We start from the raw sequence: 24,028 nt of genomic DNA, 5'->3' as shown, positions 1-24,028 counted from the left end.
ATAGATGCTTTATGGACCAGTTAACTGACCCACCTGTGCCTCCTACCGTGCCCTCCTGCTCTGACCTTCCCACCTGTGCCTCCCACCCGTGCCTCCTGCTCGTACCTTCACCGTGCCTCCTGCCTGCACCTTCTACCCGTGCTCCAAATCTGCCTCCTGCTCGTACCTTCCCACCCGTGCCTCCTACCAGTGCCTCCTGCCCGTACCTTCACCTGTGCCTCCCTACCCGTGCTTCCTGCCCGTACCTTCCACCCAGTGCCTCCCCAACCTGTGCCTCCTGTCGCACCTTCACCCGTGCCTACCACCCGTGCCTCCTGCTCGTACCTTCACCCGTGCCTCCCACCGTGCCCTCCTGTCTGCACCTTCACCCGTGCCTCCCGTCTGTCACCTTCTACCGTGCCTCCCACCCGTGCTTCCTGCCCGTACCTTCCAACCGTGCCTCCACCTGCTCCTGTCGACCTTCACCCGTGCCCACACTGCTTCCTGCCTGCACTCCACTCCGTGCCTCCCACCCGTGCTTCCCGCTGCACCTTCTACCGTGCCTCCTACCCGTGCTTCCCGCCTGCACCTTCTAATCCGCCTCCACCCGTGCCTCCTGCCTCACCTTCAATTGCCCACTAACCGTGCTCCTCCTGCCCTACCTGTGCCTCCCACCCGTGCCTCCCGTCTGCACCTTCACCAGGCTCCCACCCGTGCCTCCGCGCACCTTCACCGTGCCTCCCACCCGTGCCTCCTGTCATACCTTCTACCCGTGCCTACTACCCGTGCCTCCTGCCTGCACCTTCCACCCCAGGCTCCCACTCCGTGCCTCCTGCCGTACCTTCACCCGTGCCTCCTGTTCGCACTTCCCAATCTGTGCCTCCCACCCGTGCCTCCTGCTCGTGCACCTTCTACCCGTGCCCACACCCGTGCTTCCTGCCCGTACCTTCCTACCCGTGCCTCCCACCCGTGCTTCCTGCCCGTACCCTTCACCTGCCTGCTCCCAACTGTGCCTCCTGTTCGACCTCTAATCTCGTGCCTCCCACCTGTCCCGCCTCCTACCCGTGCCTCCTGCTGTACCTTCACCCTGCCTACTACCGTGCTTCCTGCCTGCACCTTCTACCTGTCCCTCCTCCCCCGTGCCTCCCGTCTGCACCTTCCTACCCGTGCCTACCACCTGTGCCTCCTGCCTGTTCCTTCACCCGTGCCTCCCACCCGTGCTTCCTGCACCTTCTACTCCGTGCCTCCCACCCGTGCCCACACTCCCGTGCCTCCTGTCCGTACCTTCCACACCGTGCCTCCCACCCGTGCCTCCTGCTCACCTTCCACCCGTGCCTCCCACCCGTGCCTCCTGCCTTGTACCTTCTACCGTGTTTTATCCGCGCTTGTGTGCCGCCACTGTGCTTGTAAGGGTGCGCACGTATTAGAGAGAGAGAGAGAGAGAGAGAGAGAGAGAGAGAAGAGAGAGAGAGAGAGAGAGAGAGAGAGAGAGAGAGAGAGAACTCGTGTGATAATCTTCAATATAATCACGGTGGGAAGGACATGAAGTAATAGGTAATTACAGATGATTGGTGTGGGAATAGATACAACAGGTGCGAGAGGACGTAGAGTACATGTAAACAAGCGAGCGACACTACTTTGAACCCCCTGTTGAGTACATGTAATCATTGTTGAATTTATGTACTACTTGAGAGTAATATAGGTACAAGTTATAGTTCAGTGGGATTCGATGGGTTAGGTTAGGTTAGGTTAGGTTAGTGATTGTTTAGGTTTGGTTTAGTTAGGTAATGTTAGGTTAGGTTACCTGGGGTGTCTATTCTTCACGTGAACCCATAAAAGCGGCAGGTTAGGTTAGGTCATTTATTCCTTGTTCTTCTATGAGTAACAAGTTGACAGCCAGTAATATCTTCCTTCAGTGTACTTAGAGTCAATACAATAATGAATACAATGATTGTTTTCTAATCACCAATTGACAGAAATATAGGACTTTCTATCTCTCTCTATATACCTTTCATTTATTCAGTACTTGTCTCATTCTTCTTTTTCTCCTTTCTTTCTGTGTGTCTGACTGTGACTATCTTATTCTCTATTTCTCTTCCTATTTTATTATTTTTCCTTCTCGCGATCTCTTTTTTTCTTCCTTTTTCGTTTCAATCTATATTCTTGTTTTTCCTCGCCTTCTCAATATTCCTCTTCTCACTTATTCTCCATATGTCTGTCTGGCTCTCTCTCTGTCACACTCACACACACTCACACACACACACACACACACACACACACACACACACACACACGGGAGGAGGAGGTGGCGTGTTACTCTTACAAGCAACTCGTTCCTCCTGTGTTAGTGGCGCTAAGTTATTGGGACTGATTTATTGGCACTGGTAAACTGGTGCTAAGTTAATGGAGGAGATTTAGTAGTGCTTGGTACTGAGGTGCTAAGTTAGTGAAGCTGATTTAGTGGTGCTAGTGAGGGGGATTTATGGGTGCTGAGTTAGTTGAGCTGAGTTAGTGGAGCTGAGATATTGGTACTAACATAGTGATGCTGAATTAGTGGAGACGATTTAGTAAGGTTGATATTGCGCTGAGTGTTACTGGTGGGGCTCTCTCTCTCTCTCTGCCTTCTGTGCCCCTTAATGACTGGTAGAAACAGGTGACACGAATAAACTTAAATACTTAGAATAATTATCACTGGACAGCACATTGGTTGGAATATTATACAAAATATAAGATAATTAACAATAACTTAGCTGGTAGTTTCGTCATCAAGGTCTGGTTTCTGAGTGTGTGTTAGACTGCCTACTGGTTGCATGCATGTTGAGTTTGCATGTAACTACATCTCACAAAGGCACAGAAGCTTTCAGGTTACTTCAGTTACCAGGCGGTCGGAGGGCGAGGGTAAAGTGCTCACATTACCTCTGGTGCAGGAACCCCACCTGAATTTGTCCACCAATCAGCTCCATCGTAACAAGACTACTACCCATTTATTTATTAGTTTAGTATTGCGATTCCGTCACATATAGGTAAACGTTATCACAGGGGGTAAAGGAGCTTTTTGAGGCAACTGTACCTGTAATTATAACTATTATAAATGAATCTGCATGTGCACCTGTACCTATACCTGTACTTGTATATGCACTTATATTATTGCCTGCGTCTGTGTTTACGGTATGTAGGTTACTGTACCTGTATTTATATTTGTACTTGCATCTGTACTTGTAACACTGTATCTGTATTTGAACATGTTTTTATACTTGTATTTGTGCCTGTACCTTTATCTAAACCTCTAACTAATCTGTATCTACACTCGTTTCTACACATGTATCCCTATTCTGATCTGTATCTGTACCTGTAATTTCTACTTTGCCTCCACGAAATAAATGAATAGGTCATAAAATTGGTCGACACGGAGAGGATGATCTTTGCTCTCTGTACAGGTATAAAGACGACGGTGATGAAGGACCCCCTAAAAGGAAGAAGGGCTACGTATCTCGCCTCCTACAACTTGGTCGCCCCGATGATGGGTTACGCCACGATAAATAACAAGAGCATGTACGTCCCTTAAGCCCTCGGTGACAGAAATATGGACAGCATGAACAAGGCGAGAGATGAGAGGGGGGAGGAGTGAGGAGGGGGGTGCGGCGAGGGTTGTTGGTCTCTGGTGATAGAGATGGCGGAGATGAAGAGAAATATATGAGGCAGGTTCTCTTTATGAGGTATTGACAAAATCGCTCCGTCAGGAAAAAAAAAACGTGAGGTATAACTTGTTCGGCATAAACACTTTTTTTCTCTTATTCATTTTATTTTTCACTTATTGTTCCTATTTAACTTATTGCTATTGATTAAAGGGGTGTGTGGCGGTCGAGCGGATATAAAACTCGCCTTCTGACCCAACGACCCTGGTTTGAGTCCTGTGGCCGACAATCAATAAGAAAATGAATAAGAACAAATCCCGTCCCTTCATCATAGACCAGCGACAGTGACTAAACTTTAAGCATTATACAATACTTACATAACGAGGTAGTAGTAGTAGTTTACTTACTTCATCTCAGACCAATGATGGCGAAGACGTCAGACTCCTCAAAACATTTCCGGAATGAAGCGACTTATCTCTTCACTAAGGCGCCTCTATGTGGGTGGTGGAGCGAGGGAGGAGTAAGGTTGAGTGGATTACTGTGGTTGGGTGGTGGTTGAGGTAGGATGAGTGGATTACTGTGGTTGGGTGGTGGTTGAGGTAGGATGAGTGGATTACTGTGGTTGGGTGGTGGTTGAGGTAGGATGAGTGGATTACTGTGGTTGGGTGGAGGATGAGGTTGGATGAGTGGATTAGTGTGGTCACTCGCTACAGAGGAGTATTTACAGTTGAGTTACAGTAAATACTCGTTTGATGTTTTTGCATTATGCTGTTGATATAAAGTGTTTTTGCTTACCAATAACTCAGGTCTCTCAGAGTGTACACTACGATGGTTCAATCATTAGACAACAACAACAACAACAAATAAAAAAATAACATCTCTCTACTGTTGATGTGTTAAGCTTACAGATTAATTTATTGTAAAGAAAAAAGTTGAAATTATTCAAATAGTAATGATCAGAATTCTTAACTAAAAACACAAATATATTAAACACTGATCCTGAAATAGTTGCCAGAAAGGATTCATAGTTTACACAGTTCATTTACAGCATTACAATGTTATATAGTATTTTATACGAAACAAGACATCATTAGAGAAAATTTGAAATATCTCCCAAAAAAAGGAATTACTTGAGGTTTAAAACATGATATTGAAATGCCCTGGGGAATCTATATTTTTCCTGTTCTATTTCCTCATCTTTCTTCGTCATTCTCGTCTACTTTCAAGGCTTGATTGTGCTGAACGCTGCCTCAAGCTCCTAACAATTAAAATGAATAAAGAAAATAAATAAAAATGACGTGTGATTTTAATAACACTGTGACATAATCTTATTGAAAATGATTAATAGTTACTGTGGTAATTTGCTGTAATATTTATAGGAATATAAAATAAATATACTTCGATCTTTATTTTTATTAGTTTTATAAGTTAAGTTGATTTTGTGTTGGGAAGTAAAAGAAATGGCTGGTTTCCTCTCCTTCTCTTCCTGCCTCTTTCTCTGATTCTTTTCTCTGTCTCCCTGTTCTCTTCCTCTCCACCCTCTTCTCCATTTTTTTATGTTTCCACCTCTCTTAATCATTTTCCTGTCGTTTCACGTTCCTTCTTTCTTGCTACGTTCATTCGTCTATGTTTTGTCTCTTGTTTTTCATTATTAAACTCACTGATACACACACTAACAAGAGTCGATCTCACACAACACAACCACACACACACACACACACACACACACACACACACACACACACACACACACACACACACACACACACACACACACACACACACACAGAGGGACACAATGAAGCAGTTGGCAGTATCGCCGGGCGCCACAAAAGGACTGGCACTGTCCACCCTACATCATTCCAAAGCTTTGAACTAAATGGTTCATTAGGTCCACCCCTTGACGAGCGCCGCCCTGGAGCCAGTGAGGCGCGCCTAACAAGTGGCATGGGAATGGCTTGTTACAGCTGAAGCTTGTTGACTGGGTAGTTACCACCGGGTAGTCTGGAGGGTATCTATATATATACTGAATGTCGTTGTGTTTTTTCTCAGCGCCATCTGTTGTTAATTTGCTTTCGACTGAGTGTTTACTTGTTTTATTTGTGTTTTTCTGATGTTTTCGGTGTTTTCTTTTACTTGCTGATGTATTTTCATTTTCTTTGTGATTTGTGTTCACTTGAATGTTTATTTTTATTTATATATTTTTTTTTAACCTTCGGTGTTTTATTTGCATTTTGCTTTGGTCGATACAGTTGTTTTATTTTTATCGTGTGTGGTTGTGTCTGGCCGGGTGGTTTTTTTTCCTGTCATATCCGTAGTTATTCATTTGCATGTTGTTGTATTTCAGTCATGTATTTTTTTCTCTCTTTTTTTAACATTGCTTTTCCATTATTAATTTTGTTTTTGTTTTTTCCTTGCTTGTTTTATTCGGAGGCGTGTTTCTTCGCATTTATCTCCGCCGTATTTCGTGTATTTATTTCTATAATTCTCTCCAGCGCATTTATTTGTTAGATTTGGTGTTTTTTTCGTATTTTTTTTCGTATTTTTATTCACTTTTATGTTTTATGTACATATATCTGTTAAACGTGATGTATTTTCTTTACTATTTCTACCAGATTTAGTCATTATTTTTTTGGCGTAATTTTTTGGTGAATATTGGTGTTTATTTTTTGTGTATTTCTTTGGTATGCACTGTTATTTTTTTACGCATCCGTCGTTCATTTTTGTAGGTGTGAACACAGAGTGAGGTGTGTGACAGGTGTGCAGGAGGGTGGAAAGCTGTGTGACAAGTGTGCGGGAGGATGGTCAGGTGTGTGAGGTGTGAGAGAAGTACACACACACACACACACACACACACACACACACACACACACACACACACACACACACACACACATATTCAAATACACTCAACCACGCACGTATGCACAATGACGCACTTAAACAAACAACCATGCATATATACGCAAATATTAATGAACGCAGAATCAACAGTAGTAAACACGTAAGTCTTGTGATGATAACCTAACCTAACCCAATTGATGGGAACAGAGATAAGGACAGACATTCAAAAAGACACATACACACACTAAGACAGACATTCAGACACAGAATACATACATACATACATATAGACAGGCAGACAAAGCAGACAGAAAGACAAACACAGACGTTAGCAAACAATCAGGTCAAACAGGTATACTGTACAAAGACAAAATGCTGATGAATTTACTAAAACAAACCAAATGGATAAATAAATGAAGAGTCAAACAGTTAATAAGACAGATTGACAGACAGATTGACAGACAGACAGACAGACATAAAAAATACAGACAAAAGAATAAAAAGCCATGTATCAAGACAGACATGCAGACATAGTTAAAAATACAGCTAAAGAGAGATAAAAGACAGACACCCACAGACAGACACAAGAGCTAAGAAGAGAGACAGAGAAAGAGATATAAGACAGACACCCACAGACAGACACAGAGTTAAAAAGAGAGACAGAGAAAGAGATATAAGACAGACATCCACGCAGACACAGAGTTAAAAAGAGAGACAGAGAAAGAGATATAAGACAGACATCCACGCAGACACAGAGATAAAAAAGAGAAAGAGAAAGAGATATAAGACAGACATCCACGCAGACACAGAGTTAAAAAGAGAGACAGAGAAAGAGATATAAGACAGACATCCACGCAGACACAGAGTTAAAAAAGAGAGACAGAAAGAGATATAAGACAGACATCTACGCAGACACAGAGTTAAAAAGAAAGACAGAGAAAGAGATATAAGACAGACATCCATGCAGATACAGAGATAAAAAGAGAAAGAGAAAGAGATATAAGACAGACATCTACGAGACACAGAAAGTTAAAAGAGAGACAGAGAAAGAGATATAAGACAGACATCCACGCAGACACAGAGTTAAAAAGAGAGACAGAGAAAGAGATATAAGACAGACATCCACGCAAGACACTGAGTTAAAAAGAGAGACAGAGAAAGAGATATAAGACAGACATCTACGCAGACACAGAGTTAAAAAGAGAGACAGAGAAAGAGAGATATAAGACAGACATCTACGCAGACAGAGTTAAAAAGAGAGAGAGAAAGAGATAAGACAGACATCCACGCAGACACAGAGTTAAAAAGAGAGACAGAGAAAGAGATATAAGACAGACACCTACGCAGACACAGAGTTAAAAAGAGAGACAGAGAAAGAGATATAAGACAGACAACCACGCAGACACAGAGTTAAAAAAGAGAGACAGAGAAAGAGATATAAGACAGACATCCACGCAGACACAGAGTTAAAAAGAGAGACAGAGAAAGAGATATAAGACAGACACCCACGCAGACACAGAGTTAAAAAAGAGAGACAGAAAGAGATATAAGACAGACATCCACGCAGACACAGAGTTAAAAAAGAGAGACAGAAAGAGATATAAGACAGACATCCACGCAGACACAGAGTTAAAAAGAGAGACAGAGAAAGAGATATAAGACAGACATCCACGCAGACACAGAGTTAAAAAGAGAGACAGAGAAAGAGATATAAGACAGACATCCACGCAGACACAGAGTTAAAAAGAGAGACAGAGAAAGAGATATAAGACAGACATCCACGCAGACACAGAGTTAAAAAAGAGAGACAGAAAAGAGATATAAGACAGACATCCACGCAGACACAGAGTTAAAAAAGAGACAGAGAAAGAGAAAAGACAGACATCACAGAAACAGAAAGAGATAAAAGACATCACAGCACAGAGTTAAAAGAGAGACAGAGAAAGAGAAAGACAGACATCCACGCAGACACAGAAAAAAGAGAGACAAAGAGATATAAGACAGACATCCACGCAGACACAGAGTTAAAAGAGAGACAGAGAAAGAGATATAAGACAGACATCCACGACACAGAGCAAAAAGAGAGACAGAGAAAGAGATATAAGACAGACATCCACGCAGACACAGAAAAAAAAGAGAGACAGAAAGATATAAGACAGACATCCACAGACACAGAGTTAAAAGAGAGAGAGAAAGAGATATAAGACAGACATCCACGCAGACACAGAGTTAAAAAGAGAGACAGAGAAAGAGATATAAGACAGACATCCACGCAGACACAGAGTTAAAAAGAGAGACAGAGAAAGAGATATAAGACAGACATCCACGCAGACACAGAGTTAAAAAGAGAAGAGAAAGAGATATAAGACAGACATCCACGCAGCACAGAGTTAAAAAAGAGACAGAGAAAGAGATATAACAGACATCCACGCAGACACAGAGTTAAAGAGAGACAGAAAGAGATATAAGACAGACATCCACGCAGACACAGAGTTAAAAAGAGACAGAAAGAGATATAAGACAGACATCCACGCAGACACAGAGTTAAAAAGAGAGACAGAAAGAGATATAAGACAGACATCCACGCAGACACAGAGTTAAAAAAGAGAGACAGAGAAAAGAGATATAAGACAGACATCCACGCAGACACAGAGAAAAAGAGAGACAAAGAGATATAAGACAGACATCCACGCAGACACAAGTTAAAAAGAGAGACAGAGAAAGATATAAGACAGACATCCACGCAGACACAGTTAAAAAGAGAGACAGAGAAAGAGATATAAGACAGACATCCACGCAGACACAGAGTTAAAAAGAGAGACAGGAAAGAGATATAAGACAGACATCCACGCAGACACAGAGTTAAAAGAGAGACAGAGAAAGAGATATAAGACAGACATCCACGCAGACACAGAGTTAAAAAGAGAGACAGGGAAAGAGATATAAGACAGACATCCACGCAGACACAGAGTTAAAAAAGAGAGACAGGGAAAGAGATATAAGACAGACATCCACGCAGACACAGAGTTAAAAAGAGAGACAGAGAAAGAGATATAAGACAGACATCCACGCAGACACAGAGTTAAAAAAGAGACAGAGAAAGAGATATAAGACAGACATCCACGCAGACACAGAGTTAAAAAGAGAGACAGAGAAAGAGATATAAGACAGACATCCACGCAGACACAGAGTTAAAAAGAGAGACAGAGAAAGAGATGGAAATAGTCAGACACTCAGAGCGTAATGTGAGTCATTTATCAGTGACGTGAGTGTTATGGAACACTTAGTGGCGCTCTATCATGAAGGGAAGTGATACTAATGTGTTTACTTAAAACTCTATGTTATGAGACACGCATGTTGAGTGTGGTGGTGGTGATGGTGGTGTGGGTAGTGGTAGAGGTAGTGGTAGTGGTGGTGGTGGTGGTGGTAGAGGTGGTGTGGGTGGTGGTAGAGGTGGTGTGGGTAGTGGTGTAGAGGTGGTGGTGGTGATGGTGGTGATAGTGGTGTGGGTAGGTAGAGGTGGTGGGTAGTAGAGGTGGTGGTGGTGATAGTGGTGGTGGTGGTGGTAGAGGTAGGTAGTGGGGTGGTTGTGGTAGTGGTCGTGGTGGTGGTGGTGGTGTGGGTAGTAGAAGTGGTGGTGGTGTTGGTGGTCGTGGTGGTGGTGGTGTGGGTAGTGGTAGAGGTGGTGGTGGTGGTGGTGGTGAAAGTAGTTGTGCTGTGTGTGTGTGCTGTGTGTGTGTGTGTGTGTGTGTGTGTGTGTGTGTGTGTGTGTGTGTGTGTGTGTGTGTAGCTACGAGAACACACCTGACCAGGTGACACGACACGGTAGACACAACACTTAACGCTCTTCCTAACAATTATTTTCTTTCATCCTCTTCAAAAGTAAACAAAGGTGTTGTCTGTCACCTGCACTGTGGTAATTAATTTTTTTAAGCGTTCTTCACTCTTAGGACAGGTATCTATTGCACGTTAACCCAAGTAATATATATTAATTTATCTCTGGGACAGGTAATGAAATATATCTTCATGACAACCAATAAAAGAACTTCATGGTTAGAGCCTCACAGACAGTCACACCAACACATTATATATTCTACACAGGAAGACTGAGTGACACTGAATATTAATCACCTGTGTTTACAGTCGCTGCCTCCTCTGACACCTTTGTACTCTGCTATGTTAACTCTCGCCTGCTGGGCATAAAGTTAATAAATGCAATAGTTCAATAAATACCTTAATAAAATTTTGGTTTTCATATCTGTGTGTCGGTCTGTATTCCTGGTGTTGTGTTGGCGAGCCAGGGGAGGTGTCAGTAGCATCAGCTGATATAGTGACGTCATCAGTAACCCAATTGAATTTTAACTTCCGCGGACAGCAGCTAGTTTATTGTGCACCTTATACTCATCCTGTGAGCGGTAGAGCAAAAAGGATTACAAAGTAGAGGCCACAAAGGGTGTTTATCGGACCCCAGTGATTAACATATTATGGTGTTGAGTGTTAAGAGTATTTCCAGCACATTGTTTGTTTAGGTCGGGACATAGAAATCTCCTTAGGTACTACATGTGAAGTGTGGATACAGCCTTAGTATATCAGTTATCTTCCTATCAGAAATAGAGTGCTGTGCCATTATATATAAAGTGTGCTTAATTTTGTCTCTAAAAGGTTCAATTTTTTCACAGTCTAATACTCTGTGTCGGAGTGTGTGGCCATAAGTCTGGCCGCACACTACTGGCTGACTAATAATAAAATAATAATAATAAACGGTTTATTAATAGAGTTGCAGCCGGTGTGTGTCTGTATGTGAGTACGTAAACATAAAAATCTCAAAAAGAAGTTTGCAGGTTTCGATGAAATTTGGAAGAGTTGTTGGTTGTCAGTCGAGGAAGAATTGGTTTACTATTGGAGGAAGTGGGTCAGAGGTCGAGGTCACGGGTGGTAAATTTTGTATACGGTTGACTCGTCAATAGCATCTCTTATTTACACTGTGTTAGGAAGCATAAGGAAGACCGTCTACGAGAATTTTTCCTCTCCCCGATAACCAGAGATAGTTAAGGAAGTCACAGTACAATATCAACGTTATACAGGTTGCTAACTTTCTTTTGTAGATTAAATGAAAAAGGTAAACTCTCACATTACAACCAAGGAGAGATGTTATCGTACGTGGTGCAGAGGATCACCAGTATATGTTGTGACGAGGAGAGAATACAGGGAGAGCGAAGGAGACACAGGCAGGAAAGCAAGGGAGATACTCACAGGGAGAAAGGGCGATGTAGACACACGGAGACAAGGCGAAGGAGGCATTCACAGGAAGGCAGAATGTCGTAAGAGCGCGCGAGGAAGTGTATTGTACGAGGTGTAGGTGAGGAACAATGAAGACAGGAGACAGCATCATACAACACGTCACCTCAGATCATCATCCTCAAGAGAGAGTCAGGACAGAGGCCGTCACACAAGACAGAGGTTGGTGGCCACAAGACCCCACTCCCTACATATTAAAAATCGTCTTCAATGAAGCACGTCTAAAGAACTGACTCTTATGAACAGATTATGAGACTAGTGTTGTGTCTCAGCCCTAAAAGGTCCCTTATCATATAGTCATTTACATATATATTGTGTACCATGATGTAACCCTTAAAAGAAATCTTGCGTTAAACATTTGCTTAAAGAGGAATATTGGTTGTAATAGAGGAAATCGATTCTAACAGAGGAATACCGCTTATAATAGAGGAATATCGGTTCTAACAAAGGAATATCGGTTCTAATAGAGGAATATCGGTTCTAACAGTGGAATACCGATTCTAATTGAAGAATACCGGTTTTAATAGAGCAATATCGGTTCTAATAGAGGAATATCGGTTCTAACAGGAATATAGGCTATGACAGAAGAAGATAGGATCTAATAGAGGAATATCGGTTCTAATAGAGGAATATCGGTTCTAACAGTGGAATACCGATTCTAATTGAAGAATACCGGTTTTAATAGAGCAATATCGGTTCTAATAGAGGAATATCGGTTCAAATAGAGGAACATTAAGTGAGGTTTCAAGTACTCAAAAGTGTTCTCTTCATGGCTGATACAAACTCAAACACGCACATAAAAATAATTAATGAGTTATTTTTTTTCTACCTGTGAAGTTAATGAAATAAGCGAGTTAAAAAAGGTAAACGCATTATCATTATCCGTGTCAGGTACAATCCCTCCAGTGTGTAGGCTCTGGGCTGACCTTTATCCCACAATACTCCGCTAACAGGCGGCATTGTTGACCTCTGCAACTTTTTCATTGTTGAGCACACACCTCCACCGCCAGCCAACTTTTGTGTATACGTCATTCATAGTTCGCCCACCCACCCCGGCAGTGACGTGACCCCCTCCCCACACTCTGCCTCACTTCTACTAGCTGTGACCCCCTCACACACCTCTGCCTCACTTCCCTCACTACTAGCTGTAACCCCCCACACACACACACACTCTGCCTCACTTCCCTCACTACTAACTGTGAGACCCCCACACTCTGCCTCACTACTAACTGTGACTCCTCCCCACACTCTGCCTCGCCAACAGTGGTGTAGGTCAGGGTATCGTTTTCTAAGTGACTGAGGACATCGATATTGTGTGTCTGCAGGAGTGTCTCACACCTAATGGTAAGCCCCCACCCAGTCTGCCCAATTATGTGTATTATGATCCTAGTTCTACTCACACATGTTTGATGTATGTTAAGAAGTCACTCCCGCATGTACCTCTTGTATCCAAAAAGACTACCAACCTTCAGTACCATGGGATCACTATCCACCTGGGCAACTCCACACTCAACGTGCTAAACGCCTATGCTCCCTCAGATCAGCTTCAGTACACAGATCTCCCAGACTTTACACACTGAGCCCACTGTCCTGATGGGTGACCTGAATACTAGATACAAGAAATTAGGTGACTCCACCACTAACACCAATGGTAGGAGACTTATCTCACTTCTCAGCGCATATGAAGATGTTCAAATTATAGGTAATAATGAACCAACACACATCTATGGCGGGGGTCTAGACAAATGTATTGGCTTTAATCTATCATACACACCTCATAGCTCTGATGTTGTCACTGATCTTATGTCTGACCACAGCCCAATCCAAGCTAGTATACATGTAGCCAATGACACCCCCACTGGTGGTAAACTCAACAGACGTAGAATCACAGTCAAGCAAGAACATGAAAGCCAGTTCATAGACTTCATCCATGACTGGTACAAGGACTACAAGCCTGACAACTACCAAAGTTTCCATGACGATCTGATAGATAGGACTTATGTATACTTCACCAACAATGCCTCCACCAAAAAAAGGAGAAAACGTGGTCAGCATAATGGGAACAGGCAACAGCAGTGCTATAATGAACCTGAGCTGAAAAAACTCAGGGCTAGGGTCAGGAGGGTGGGTAAGGGTTACAGACAAATTAGAACACCTCAACTGTTACAATTGTATCATGCTTCCCTTGCTGCTGTCAGGGAACGTGTAAACGAACTCAGACAAAATGCATGGGAGACATATGTCAACAGCCTGAACCAACACACATCCCTCAGCAAAGCCTGGAAAGACATAAACATAATTAGAGGTAAAAACAGTAGACACGTCTCCCATCCAAACCCTCTGCAAAAGTAGAATGAGCTAATAACAAAGTGGGTTCATGTGTCTAGCTATGACATGTTACCAGCTGGGACTCGGGGACTCCTTGATGCGAAGTCTGTAGAGAGAAGTAATCTTATTAGCTTTATGCTGGGCAAACAGCACGATGTGTGTGATGTTCCATATACTGAGTGGGAGCTTGACGCCGCCCTCGCCAGGGGTAGGTCTACTTCCCCTGGAGAGGACGGAGTCACCTACAACATCGTTAGACTACTAAAGCACGTGCCAGGCAATCCATTGTTGGTATTGTACAATATGAGTCATGCCGAGGGCCAACTACCCACATCATGGACCAGCAGTATTGTTGTACCAATACCGAAACCAGGACAGCCTGATGCTTTTCGTCCCAGATCACTAACCAGCTGCCTGTGTAAAACCTTTGAGAGGATGGTTCTTGGCAGACTCTTATATAGAATCAGAGAACACATGTCTCCTAACATAAATGGCTTCACCCATGATAAAGGTGTACATAATTGCATCACCACATTCCTAACTGTGCATGGTGATGAAAGGCACAGATACACCACATTTCTTGACCTAAAAGCTGCATTTGATATTGCCAATAGGCAACTGATATTGTACGAACTAGCCAAAATGGATATAGGAGGTAGGCTGTTACACTGGATAAGTGGTTACCTAACCAACAGAAGGGCTGCTGCACTGTTTCAGGGTTACAAAAGTGAAGTTAAAGATATGCAACTTGGTACCCCTCAAGGTGGAGTACTTAGCCCCACTTTGTTCAATGTTCTTATGAATGCATTATTAAATTTAATACCAGACAACCCCGGCAATATCTCAATCAGCTATGCTGATGATATTCTTATACATACTAAAACTCATCGTGAAATGCAAACCATCCTGAACCATGTATACGCAGCCTGTGAGAACCTCGGTCTTATTATCTCCACTGAGAAAACTAAGGTGTTCAACAAACAAGCTGGTAACCGCAAACGCGGCCCCGCCAAGTTCAAGATAGGTAACAACACTATTGACTATGTTTCTTCTTTTAAATATCTTGGTGTTTCCGTCCCTTGTACCCTACCTGCCATACAACAGCTAACCCGCCAATGTACTGACAGACTGAGACCTCTTAGAAGTGTAGCAGGGTACAGCCCGCACTATGGTGCTAATATTAGAATTGTTAAAACAATGTACCTAGGCTATATAAGATCTCTGATAGATTACCACGCACCAGCCCTGGTCATTCGTGACGGGAAAGGCGTTGACAAGCTCGAGAAAATGCAAAATAAAGCCCTCAGAATTATCCTAGGATGTCCCATGAGAACTAAAGTACTTAATATGAGGAAAGAACTAGGTATACCCAGTGTTAAAGATAGAATAATTGAAGTCAACCTCATGATAGCCCTGAGGCTTCTGCGTGGTGATCCTGACAACATTGTTTCCATAAAATTGCTAGAATGTATGAACCATGGGACTACTGAGTCTAAATGGATCCAAACTACAGCTACACATATGAAGATGTTTGGACTAGACCACCTGTACAAAGTTGAGACACAACAGCGCTTCCTGCCACCCTGGCGGACAGTTCCCTTCGATATCACAATACCGACGTATCCGCCTAAAAAATTAATTATACAAAGCATTTATCTCCAACACACTGCCAAATTGAGAGCTCTTGAACACATACACACTCTACAGACTGATGATAATATCACACAGACCATCTACACTGATGGATCTCTTAACACCGCCTGTGGGAGGGCTGGAAGTGCTATTGTTGTGACTCAACCTGACGGTAATATAATTGAGAAAGGAGTTAGAATTAACAACTGGGCATCTACTCTACAAACTGAATTAGTTGCCATACTCACAGCTATTAAATTCATTGAAACCACTGTTACTGACAGTCTCATCATCACTGACTCTCTATCTTCACTACTTGCCCTAGGCACCTTCGACTCAGGTTGTCACGCTCTTGTCTCTGAAGCCAGACACAAATATGCGTGCCTTGTTGACCGGGGTGTCAGGGTCAAACTGTTGTGGATCCCCTCTCACATAGGCCTCATAAAACATGACAGAGTTGATGCCCTCGCCAAACTCGCGTCTAACAAAGACACCGTTGAATACAATTTGGGTCTGTCAAAAAGAACCCTTAAAACTGTAATTAGGAAAGAACTTATTGATGAGTTTGACGCAAGTAGACAAGTGCAAACAGGCACTAGTCGATCCATAGGTTACCATGATGAGATGTATCAAGTGAAACATGTATATGGAGCAAGTAACAAGATCACTAGATTACAAGATGTTGTAACCGCTAGATTAAGGTTAGGATATAAGTACCTTTGGCAGTATGTTCCTCAAGCAGATGTAAACAAAACTAAATGTAAAGTGTGTGGCCATACATATGGCCACACACTTGAACACTACGTCCTCGACTGGGTGAAGATAGAACCTTTTAGGGACAGGTCCAAGCACACTGTGTGTGAAATGGCACAACACTTCATCTCTAATGGCAAGATAGCCGACATATTAAGATTGTATCCACTTTTTTGCACTTAGTAACTATATCAATTCTCATGTACAGAACCAAATACGCAATGTGCTTGAATACCTCTCACGTAAATGTGAATAACATAGTGTGAGGCCAGACATACTGCCTCACACGCCTGTACTCACGCATTTGTGAATAAGTTACCCTTTATGTATAGAACTAAACAAATAATGTAAATGAAATACTATGTAACATTCAGTGCCATAATATCCTGACAACGGGGGTTAATTATTATGACCCTTTGTAAACCCTACTCTGTAATCCTTTTGCGCTACCGCTCACAGGATGAGTGTGGGGTGCACAATAAAGTAGCCGCTGTAAGCGGCAAAATCAAAAAAATCAATCGCCAACAGTAAACTGTAGCCCGTATACTGACTTAATAACGAGTTAACTGCCTTCAGTGGGCCGAAAGTCTGAAACAATAGAAGAAAATACTTTAAGTGAACAATATTTGCGCGAGGATTCTTACACATTCGTACCTAAACTACTCCCTCCTGCCCTTTCCGATCGAGAATATGATGATGACGATGATGAAGTAAAATGGTAAATGACTTTGCCAGGAGAGAGGAGAGCAAAGAGAGAAGGACAAAATAGAAACGGAAAGTAAAGTAGTAGGGAGTAATATCAGGTGGGCTGTAAACTGTAGTCTCAGTGCTATGTTGACTCCATAGTGGTGGTCATCTTTGTGCTACAACAGAATTTAACCTCTTAGAATATTCTTAAATCACCAATTAGATTACAAGTTAACACAAGAACCTCTGGGAATGTTGGATATGTTTGAAAAAGGGAGACATTGTGTAGACTGTGGAGAAATCATCATGATTACACAGCCGGGGTGACCAGGCGGTGTGTGGCACATGGCGGAGTGTGACACATTATTGAGGACGTCTTGGGGGTAAGTCGAGTGTACAGTAAGTGGACCAACTCAACACACACCCGGTAGTTATTTCATCGAGGTATTTTTTGCTGACTCATAAAATAATTAACTTTAGCAGTGTTGCCAGACCAGTGGTGAAAGTTCAAGGTTGGTTGGTCGTATTTTAACGTTACTAACACACACACAAAAAACCCAGACAGACAGGCAGACAGACAGAAAGACAGTCAGACATAGACACAGACACACACACAATACTATATAAGCGGAGTGATATAACAACGAAGGTCTATAAACGCATAACAAGTTCAGTAATTAAACTCGTCTAACAAACATTAAATAGGAGATGACAAAAGGAGTTTCTGATCATTACTTGGTAGAAGCGAGATAAGACTCCGGATGATAAGAGATTTAACTAAGTGATAAATGATGGTAGAAATCGATGAACTGAGGAGAGAAGAATATGTAGTTGAAAAATTGAATAAATAACAGGAATAAGATGGTAAAAAGAAGGAAGAGGGTGAGGAGGTGGAAAGGGAGATGGAAGGGGAGTGGAGTGCAAATGGAAAGGGAGTGGAAAGAGGAAGGGGGTGGAAAGAGGAGAGGGTGGAAAAAGAGGAGGGGGTTGAAAGGGAAGAGAGGGATGGAAAAGGGAGGGGAGAGGAAAGGGGAGGGGTGGAAAAGGAACAGGGGGTGGAAAGGGAAAGGGGAGGGGGTGGATGGAAAGGGGAGAGTGGTATGAAAAGGGAAAGGCGGGGAGGCAAGTGTAAGAGGAGAGGCTGAAGAAGAATGGGAAGAGTTCAAGAGTAAAGTTCAAGAAAATGGAGGATAAGGTGTGTATGGAAAGAGGGAAATAGGAAAGAAAATTGGAAAATAAAACAATAGAGAAAGGAAGATGAGAGGTTGATAATTTTCATTAAGGAGAAGAGGAGGACAAATAAGTGACAATTAAAAGAAAGGAATGAGGGAAGTATAAAAGAATGACGTAAATAATGCAAAGATCAGATAAAAGATGGAGTAAAAGGTTGTCATAAAGTAGTAAAGACAATAAGAAAATAACAGAAAAATAGAAATAAAAGGGAGAGAGAGAAAGAGTATTTTGAAGAAGCACTAAACTGTAGATAAGAACATGAAGAGGATAACCCCCAAGAAGGAGCAGTGTGCGTGAATGAGTGGAGACCATTATGTCCAATGACTGAGGGAGAAGGAATTGGTGATGTTGACCCGAGTAAAGTGAGAAGACTAAAACATATTTGGGTCTTGTTGTGGAAGAACACAATTCTTACAACAATGAAAATAAATGAAAAATATTGAAAGATGGGAGAACGCGTGAGCATTTATTTTTATTTTTTTCGGCTACAGAAAAAGGCTTGAAAACGTGAAATACACCGACACACAGACAATAGTCGGAGGTATTTCTTGCGAATGAGTGACTTTGCATATAACCACACATAAACACACGGATTTTATGAACATACCAGCAGCGTGAAGAAATTAAAAACTTTTAACCGTAGGGTCACTACAGAACACACACTGTCTACCACCACAAAATTTCAATTCACCCGTAAATATTTCCCCAAAAAATGGATAAATAAATAACACAGTCACACTAACACCTCCCAGGACCTCACTATACTAAAGCTCCTCGTGAACCTGGTAAGGCTCTCTAGGACACACTTAAAAATATATTCAAAATTATAAAATAACGCCGGTGGCCAAGTTAGGGCACATGAGGAGGAGGAGGAGGAGCGGCGTCGAGCAGGTTAAAGCCAGAAAGTTAAATTGCACCTCAGACAAACTTGCTCGCACCTTATGCATGACAAGGACATGTTTGACACGGCGGCCCTCAGAGTCCCGACACGACCCCCACCTCACTCACTCACACACACACACACACACACACACACACAAGAAGGATATATCCCACGCAAAATCTAATATACATGTACATTAATTTTTTCTCATACTTATATAATCAAAATTGAATATTGTATTTTTTTCCCCAGCAAGGGAGGGAAACGAAATAGTTATGTGATGTTGCAGCACAAGTTTGGACGTAAAGCTATCAACAAAACCATCTTAGGACGAACAAACTGTGAACTAAACTTTTTTGGTCTAGTTGTTTTGTTTGTCGCATTCTGTCTGTGTCTAGGCTAACAACTACTGTATGCTCCTGCTGTTACTACTGCTGCTGTTTTAGTGTTGTGGTGAGTAGACCTGCTGCCTCCTGCTGGTGTATTGTGGTAAGCAGACTCACTCCCCTCTTCTCTCAGTTTAATTAAATTTTTATATTATTACAACCATCTCATTCTCTCTTATTCCCGTCAAACATTTTTTCTTCTTCATTATTCTCTCTCCCCCTTCGCATTCACCCCACTTCTCTCTTCTTTCCCAACCATGTTTTCCCTATTTATTCTATCTCTCTATCTACCAATTTCTATGGAACTCGAGATATATTTATACATATATAAAAGCATTGTATATAGATTATCTGAGTTACGGTAGTTGACAAGTTTAAGGTGTCCGCCATAACGTCCGATTTCTTTCACGTAAGCGTCCGATACGTCAGTTTGCGTTATCTCAGCATCCGATACGTCAGCTTGCGTTAAATCAGATTCCTTCATATAAGCGTCCGTCATTTAAGCGTGCGTCACCTCCTTGGCTTATCCGACGTGTCAACGCGATATCTCTGGAATTGGTGGAGGGATTTTCTTGAAACTTGTCAGAGCCATTGGTGTGATCCGATTATTTCAACCAGGAGACTGACGACATCCTGTAACATAGAGGCGGAGGCGGAGGGAGGGAGGAAGAGGGGGGGGACACGTAGACCGAGAATACGTGGATGGAGGGTGAAAATTGAGCCGGTAAGAGCGGAGGAGGATAGTGGATGAGGATAGTGGAGGAGGACAGTGGATGAGGATACTGGAGGAGGATAAGGGATGAGGACAGTGGAGGAGGATAAAGTATGAGGATAATGGATGAAGATAGTGGATGAAGATAGTGAAGGAGGTTAGCAGAGAAAGATAGCGAAATATGGATGACAGGGAGAGGAGCAGCTCGGATAAAGGAGGGTGATGGAGAGGACCAGAGAACAGAATGTGTGTGAAAAAGACCAACACCACGAAAGGGAAATAAACGGGAAGAAGACAGAGAAGCGACTGAAGACATTATGAGATGTCTCACCAGTTCGACAAAATGTGAACCTTCATACATACAGTTCAATGGTATATGTGTATGTATGTATATTCAAGCACTTATATATGCTGTATGTAGGTTATGTAAAAAAAAATCTGGTTTTTATTGCTGTATATGTGTATGCATGTTATATATGTTTATTTATATTTGTGTGCGACTGTTCGTGTATTTGAACATTAATATATGTATTATAAGAATGAACATCCAGTATATGTAACAATTTGTGCATCAAATTTACAAAGAAAACAAAGGTTTTTAATATACATAATGGTACAATAACCTGCCCCCTGTGGTGTGAAAAAGACCCTTTGTCATCTGTTCTTTTTAACACTATGAACACAGGATATGGCCGCAGTGCACAATAAACTAGCTACTGCCTGAGGCTAAATCCAATTCAATTCTCTCCTTCTCCTTCCCCCCACCCCCATGTCATAAATACCCTCCTCCCTCTTTCCCTCCATCATATCTACCCTCTTCTCTCCCTACCATCATACTTACTATCTTCCATCCTCCCCTCCCACCATAGCTGCCCTCCTCCTTCCCTACCACCCACCATAGCTGCCCCCCTCCCCTTCCATCATACCTACCTACATCCCTCCCTCCCACCAAACCCTACCCATCACGCCTCCTCCATCCTTCATCTTTCTTACCCTCTCACTCTCCCCATTCCCCCTCCCACTACACATAAACATCGTCCTTAATACCTCGTTCATGACCCCCCAAAACAGGGAATGTGTATCAGTGGTGTTTCTCGCGGCGTGTAGTCATCGAGGGGTTCATTAACGCGTGTTCTTGGGGGTGGTGGGTCTTGCCAGGGCTGAGAAGCATTACTCTAGGGGTTTCTGGAGGCCAAGAATTAACATGTTAATGCTAGCATAAACAGGGCCTCGTGGGGCTACACTCTGTCTGATGTACGAGTTGACTCAGTCGGGTCTTACAGTTACTCTCCGTCTTAATGAGCTCTCGACTGCCTTCTGGGTTAGCGATAAACTGTTCTCCAGGGATGAACTAGATTAACCCTCGATGCCCACGACTCAGATACTAACACGATGTTACACGAAGAACTTTTATTTATACCTTAACTGGGGTTGTAAAGTCACTTTCTAACAGCCTCATCCCTTAAGCTACCGTAGTTAAATGAGGCGTCCAAAATAATGACGAATTTGACTGAGGTTTATTCATGTGTGTATTTGTTATGGACAAAAAAAAAGACAGCGAATTATATTGATATGTTATCGTTGGTTTAATTTGTTGTTTTATCTGTAATTTCGGTTGTTTGGGAATTAAGAATTAGACGTAGTGGCGACCTTAAAACACATTTAAGTAACTTATTGAGACACACTTTATAATAAGTTGCGTCACTGTGACACAATTATGTAAATTATTCTGTTGAAATACTCAATTAAGTTTCTTCTTTATAACAAACTTAAGCATGTTGCTTCCCTGAGATACACTTAAGTAATTCGATATCTTAAGGTGTTTTATTTAGACTGCTGCACTGAAACAAATTTTAACTACATACATACATACATACAAATATTTAATCCCATAGTCGGAGGTCTGTTGATCTGTTAACTTGGAGAGTGTGTCTGCTGATAATTTTAGAAAAGTTACAGAAGGGCACGCGCTGTGGGTGTGTGTGTGTGTGTGTGTGTGTGTGTGTGTGTGTGTGTGTGTGTGTGTGTGTGTGTGTGTGTGTGTGTGTGTGTGTGTGTGTGTGTCCATAGCAGAGTACTGTAGTGCATAGCAGTGTATTATAATACACAGCAGCTTATTATAATGCCTAGCCGAGTATCACAGAGCACACCAGCGTATCGCAGCGTGTAAGAATGTGGTTCATCAGTTACTTAAATGCGTCTTCAGAAAGTAACTCCTACGTGAGGCCAAAGTTGGTTCCTCCCTCGAGTGCAGTTTATCGTTGAGGCAGAAGACACCTGAGAGTTCATCAGGAGGGCGAGAGTAAACATAATATTAACAGAGGTATTCCTTAGCCACCTGTGTCAACAACGTAACATCCGGCGGGAAATGTGGGAACTCTGCCATTAATGGGGAGCGTAATGTGAGCGTGTGACGGTCATGGCACCTCCTGACAGACACACACACACACACACACACTGTACCTATCCCTCATCATAACTCCATTGCAGACTATATATGTTTTGGGGTCGTTATGGTCGTGTATCTGATGGTAATTTAAGTCTTTGTGAGATTGAGTCTTTGTCCTTCCAACAGCCATCATGAAAAGATAAAAAAAAATAGTTGTCATTACAAAATCGATTGTTATATGTTGAGTTACGGAATTCACAAAAACAAACACGCACACACACGAGACACGCACACAAACCAAACACGCACACACTTGTCACGCAGACACGACACACACACACACACACACACACACACACACACACACACACACACACACACACACACACACACACACACACACACACAGGGACGTCAACTATTTCTATATCCCCGTCGCAAGAACATCAAATCTTATTAAATATATTTTCCATGATCTTTACAACTTTTCGTATCTGTATTGAGGTTTGCAATACAATGCACGATACTTGAGTGCAAATTGCACCGCAGAGCCAAAGGCCTTGTTTGCTTTGATGAAGAGTTATGAGAGAGAGAGAGAGAGAGAGAGAGAGAGAGAGAGAGAGAGGTCAAGCCTCAGTGTACAGGTCTCAGGAATATTACTGTGGCGATGTTACTCCAACCAGCCATGAGTGTCAGGATATTGTCTGAGTGTAAATTTGTCTTCTGTTCCGGGAAAGAGGAAGTCATGCACTGATACATGTGGCTGGTCAGGCGAACTTCTCTCATACAAATCCCCAAATCTAATTTAACCTAACTTTACCAAACTTAAATTATCATAACTAGATAGATAGATAGATAGATAGATGGATAGATAGATAGATAGATAGCTAAATAGATAGATATTCATTCAATAACATTAAATCAGAGCCAACGTAAACAATGCAGCGATATAATGTATCTAGACAGTACAGGTATACAAACAATTTACATATACTCGGGTGTCATTGTCCCTAAATAATACGTTTTATATATGTAAACTAAACTGAAGTGAGGAGGAGGGTGAGGAGGGTGAGTGAGGAGGAGGGTGAGTGAGGAGGAGGGTGAGTGAGGATGGAGGGAGGGAGGGGAGGGAGGGGTGAGGGAGGGGAGGGGGAGGGGGAGGGAGGAGGAGGGTGGGTGAGGGGAGGAGGGGTGGGAGGGAGGGGAGGAAGGTAGGGAGGAGGTAGGGAGGAGGGTGAGGGAGGAGGGGGAGGAGGAGGAGGGGTGAGG

The 24,028-nt window shown here is 42.6% G+C and overlaps 1 protein-coding gene across 1 annotated transcript in view; it reads left to right on the top strand.

The window, feature by feature from the left end:
* LOC121874123 (leucine-rich repeat extensin-like protein 3) overlaps positions 1-24,028 on the top strand; it is a 63,760-nt gene that overhangs the window by 37,814 nt on the left and 1,918 nt on the right. The window contains exon 5 of the mRNA XM_042378078.1: positions 191-1,391. Within this exon, the coding sequence (XP_042234012.1) occupies positions 191-1,391 (1,201 nt within the window). The remainder of the gene's footprint in view (positions 1-190; positions 1,392-24,028) is intronic.

The sequence above is a fragment of the Homarus americanus genome, unplaced genomic scaffold (genome assembly GCF_018991925.1).
Source record: "Homarus americanus isolate GMGI-L3 unplaced genomic scaffold, GMGI_Hamer_2.0 scaffold49667, whole genome shotgun sequence".
In the NCBI taxonomy this organism is placed as follows: Eukaryota; Metazoa; Arthropoda; class Malacostraca; order Decapoda; family Nephropidae; genus Homarus; species Homarus americanus.
The sequence above is the reverse complement of the archived record's forward strand: the minus strand, read 5'-3'. Positions and strand labels throughout refer to the sequence as shown.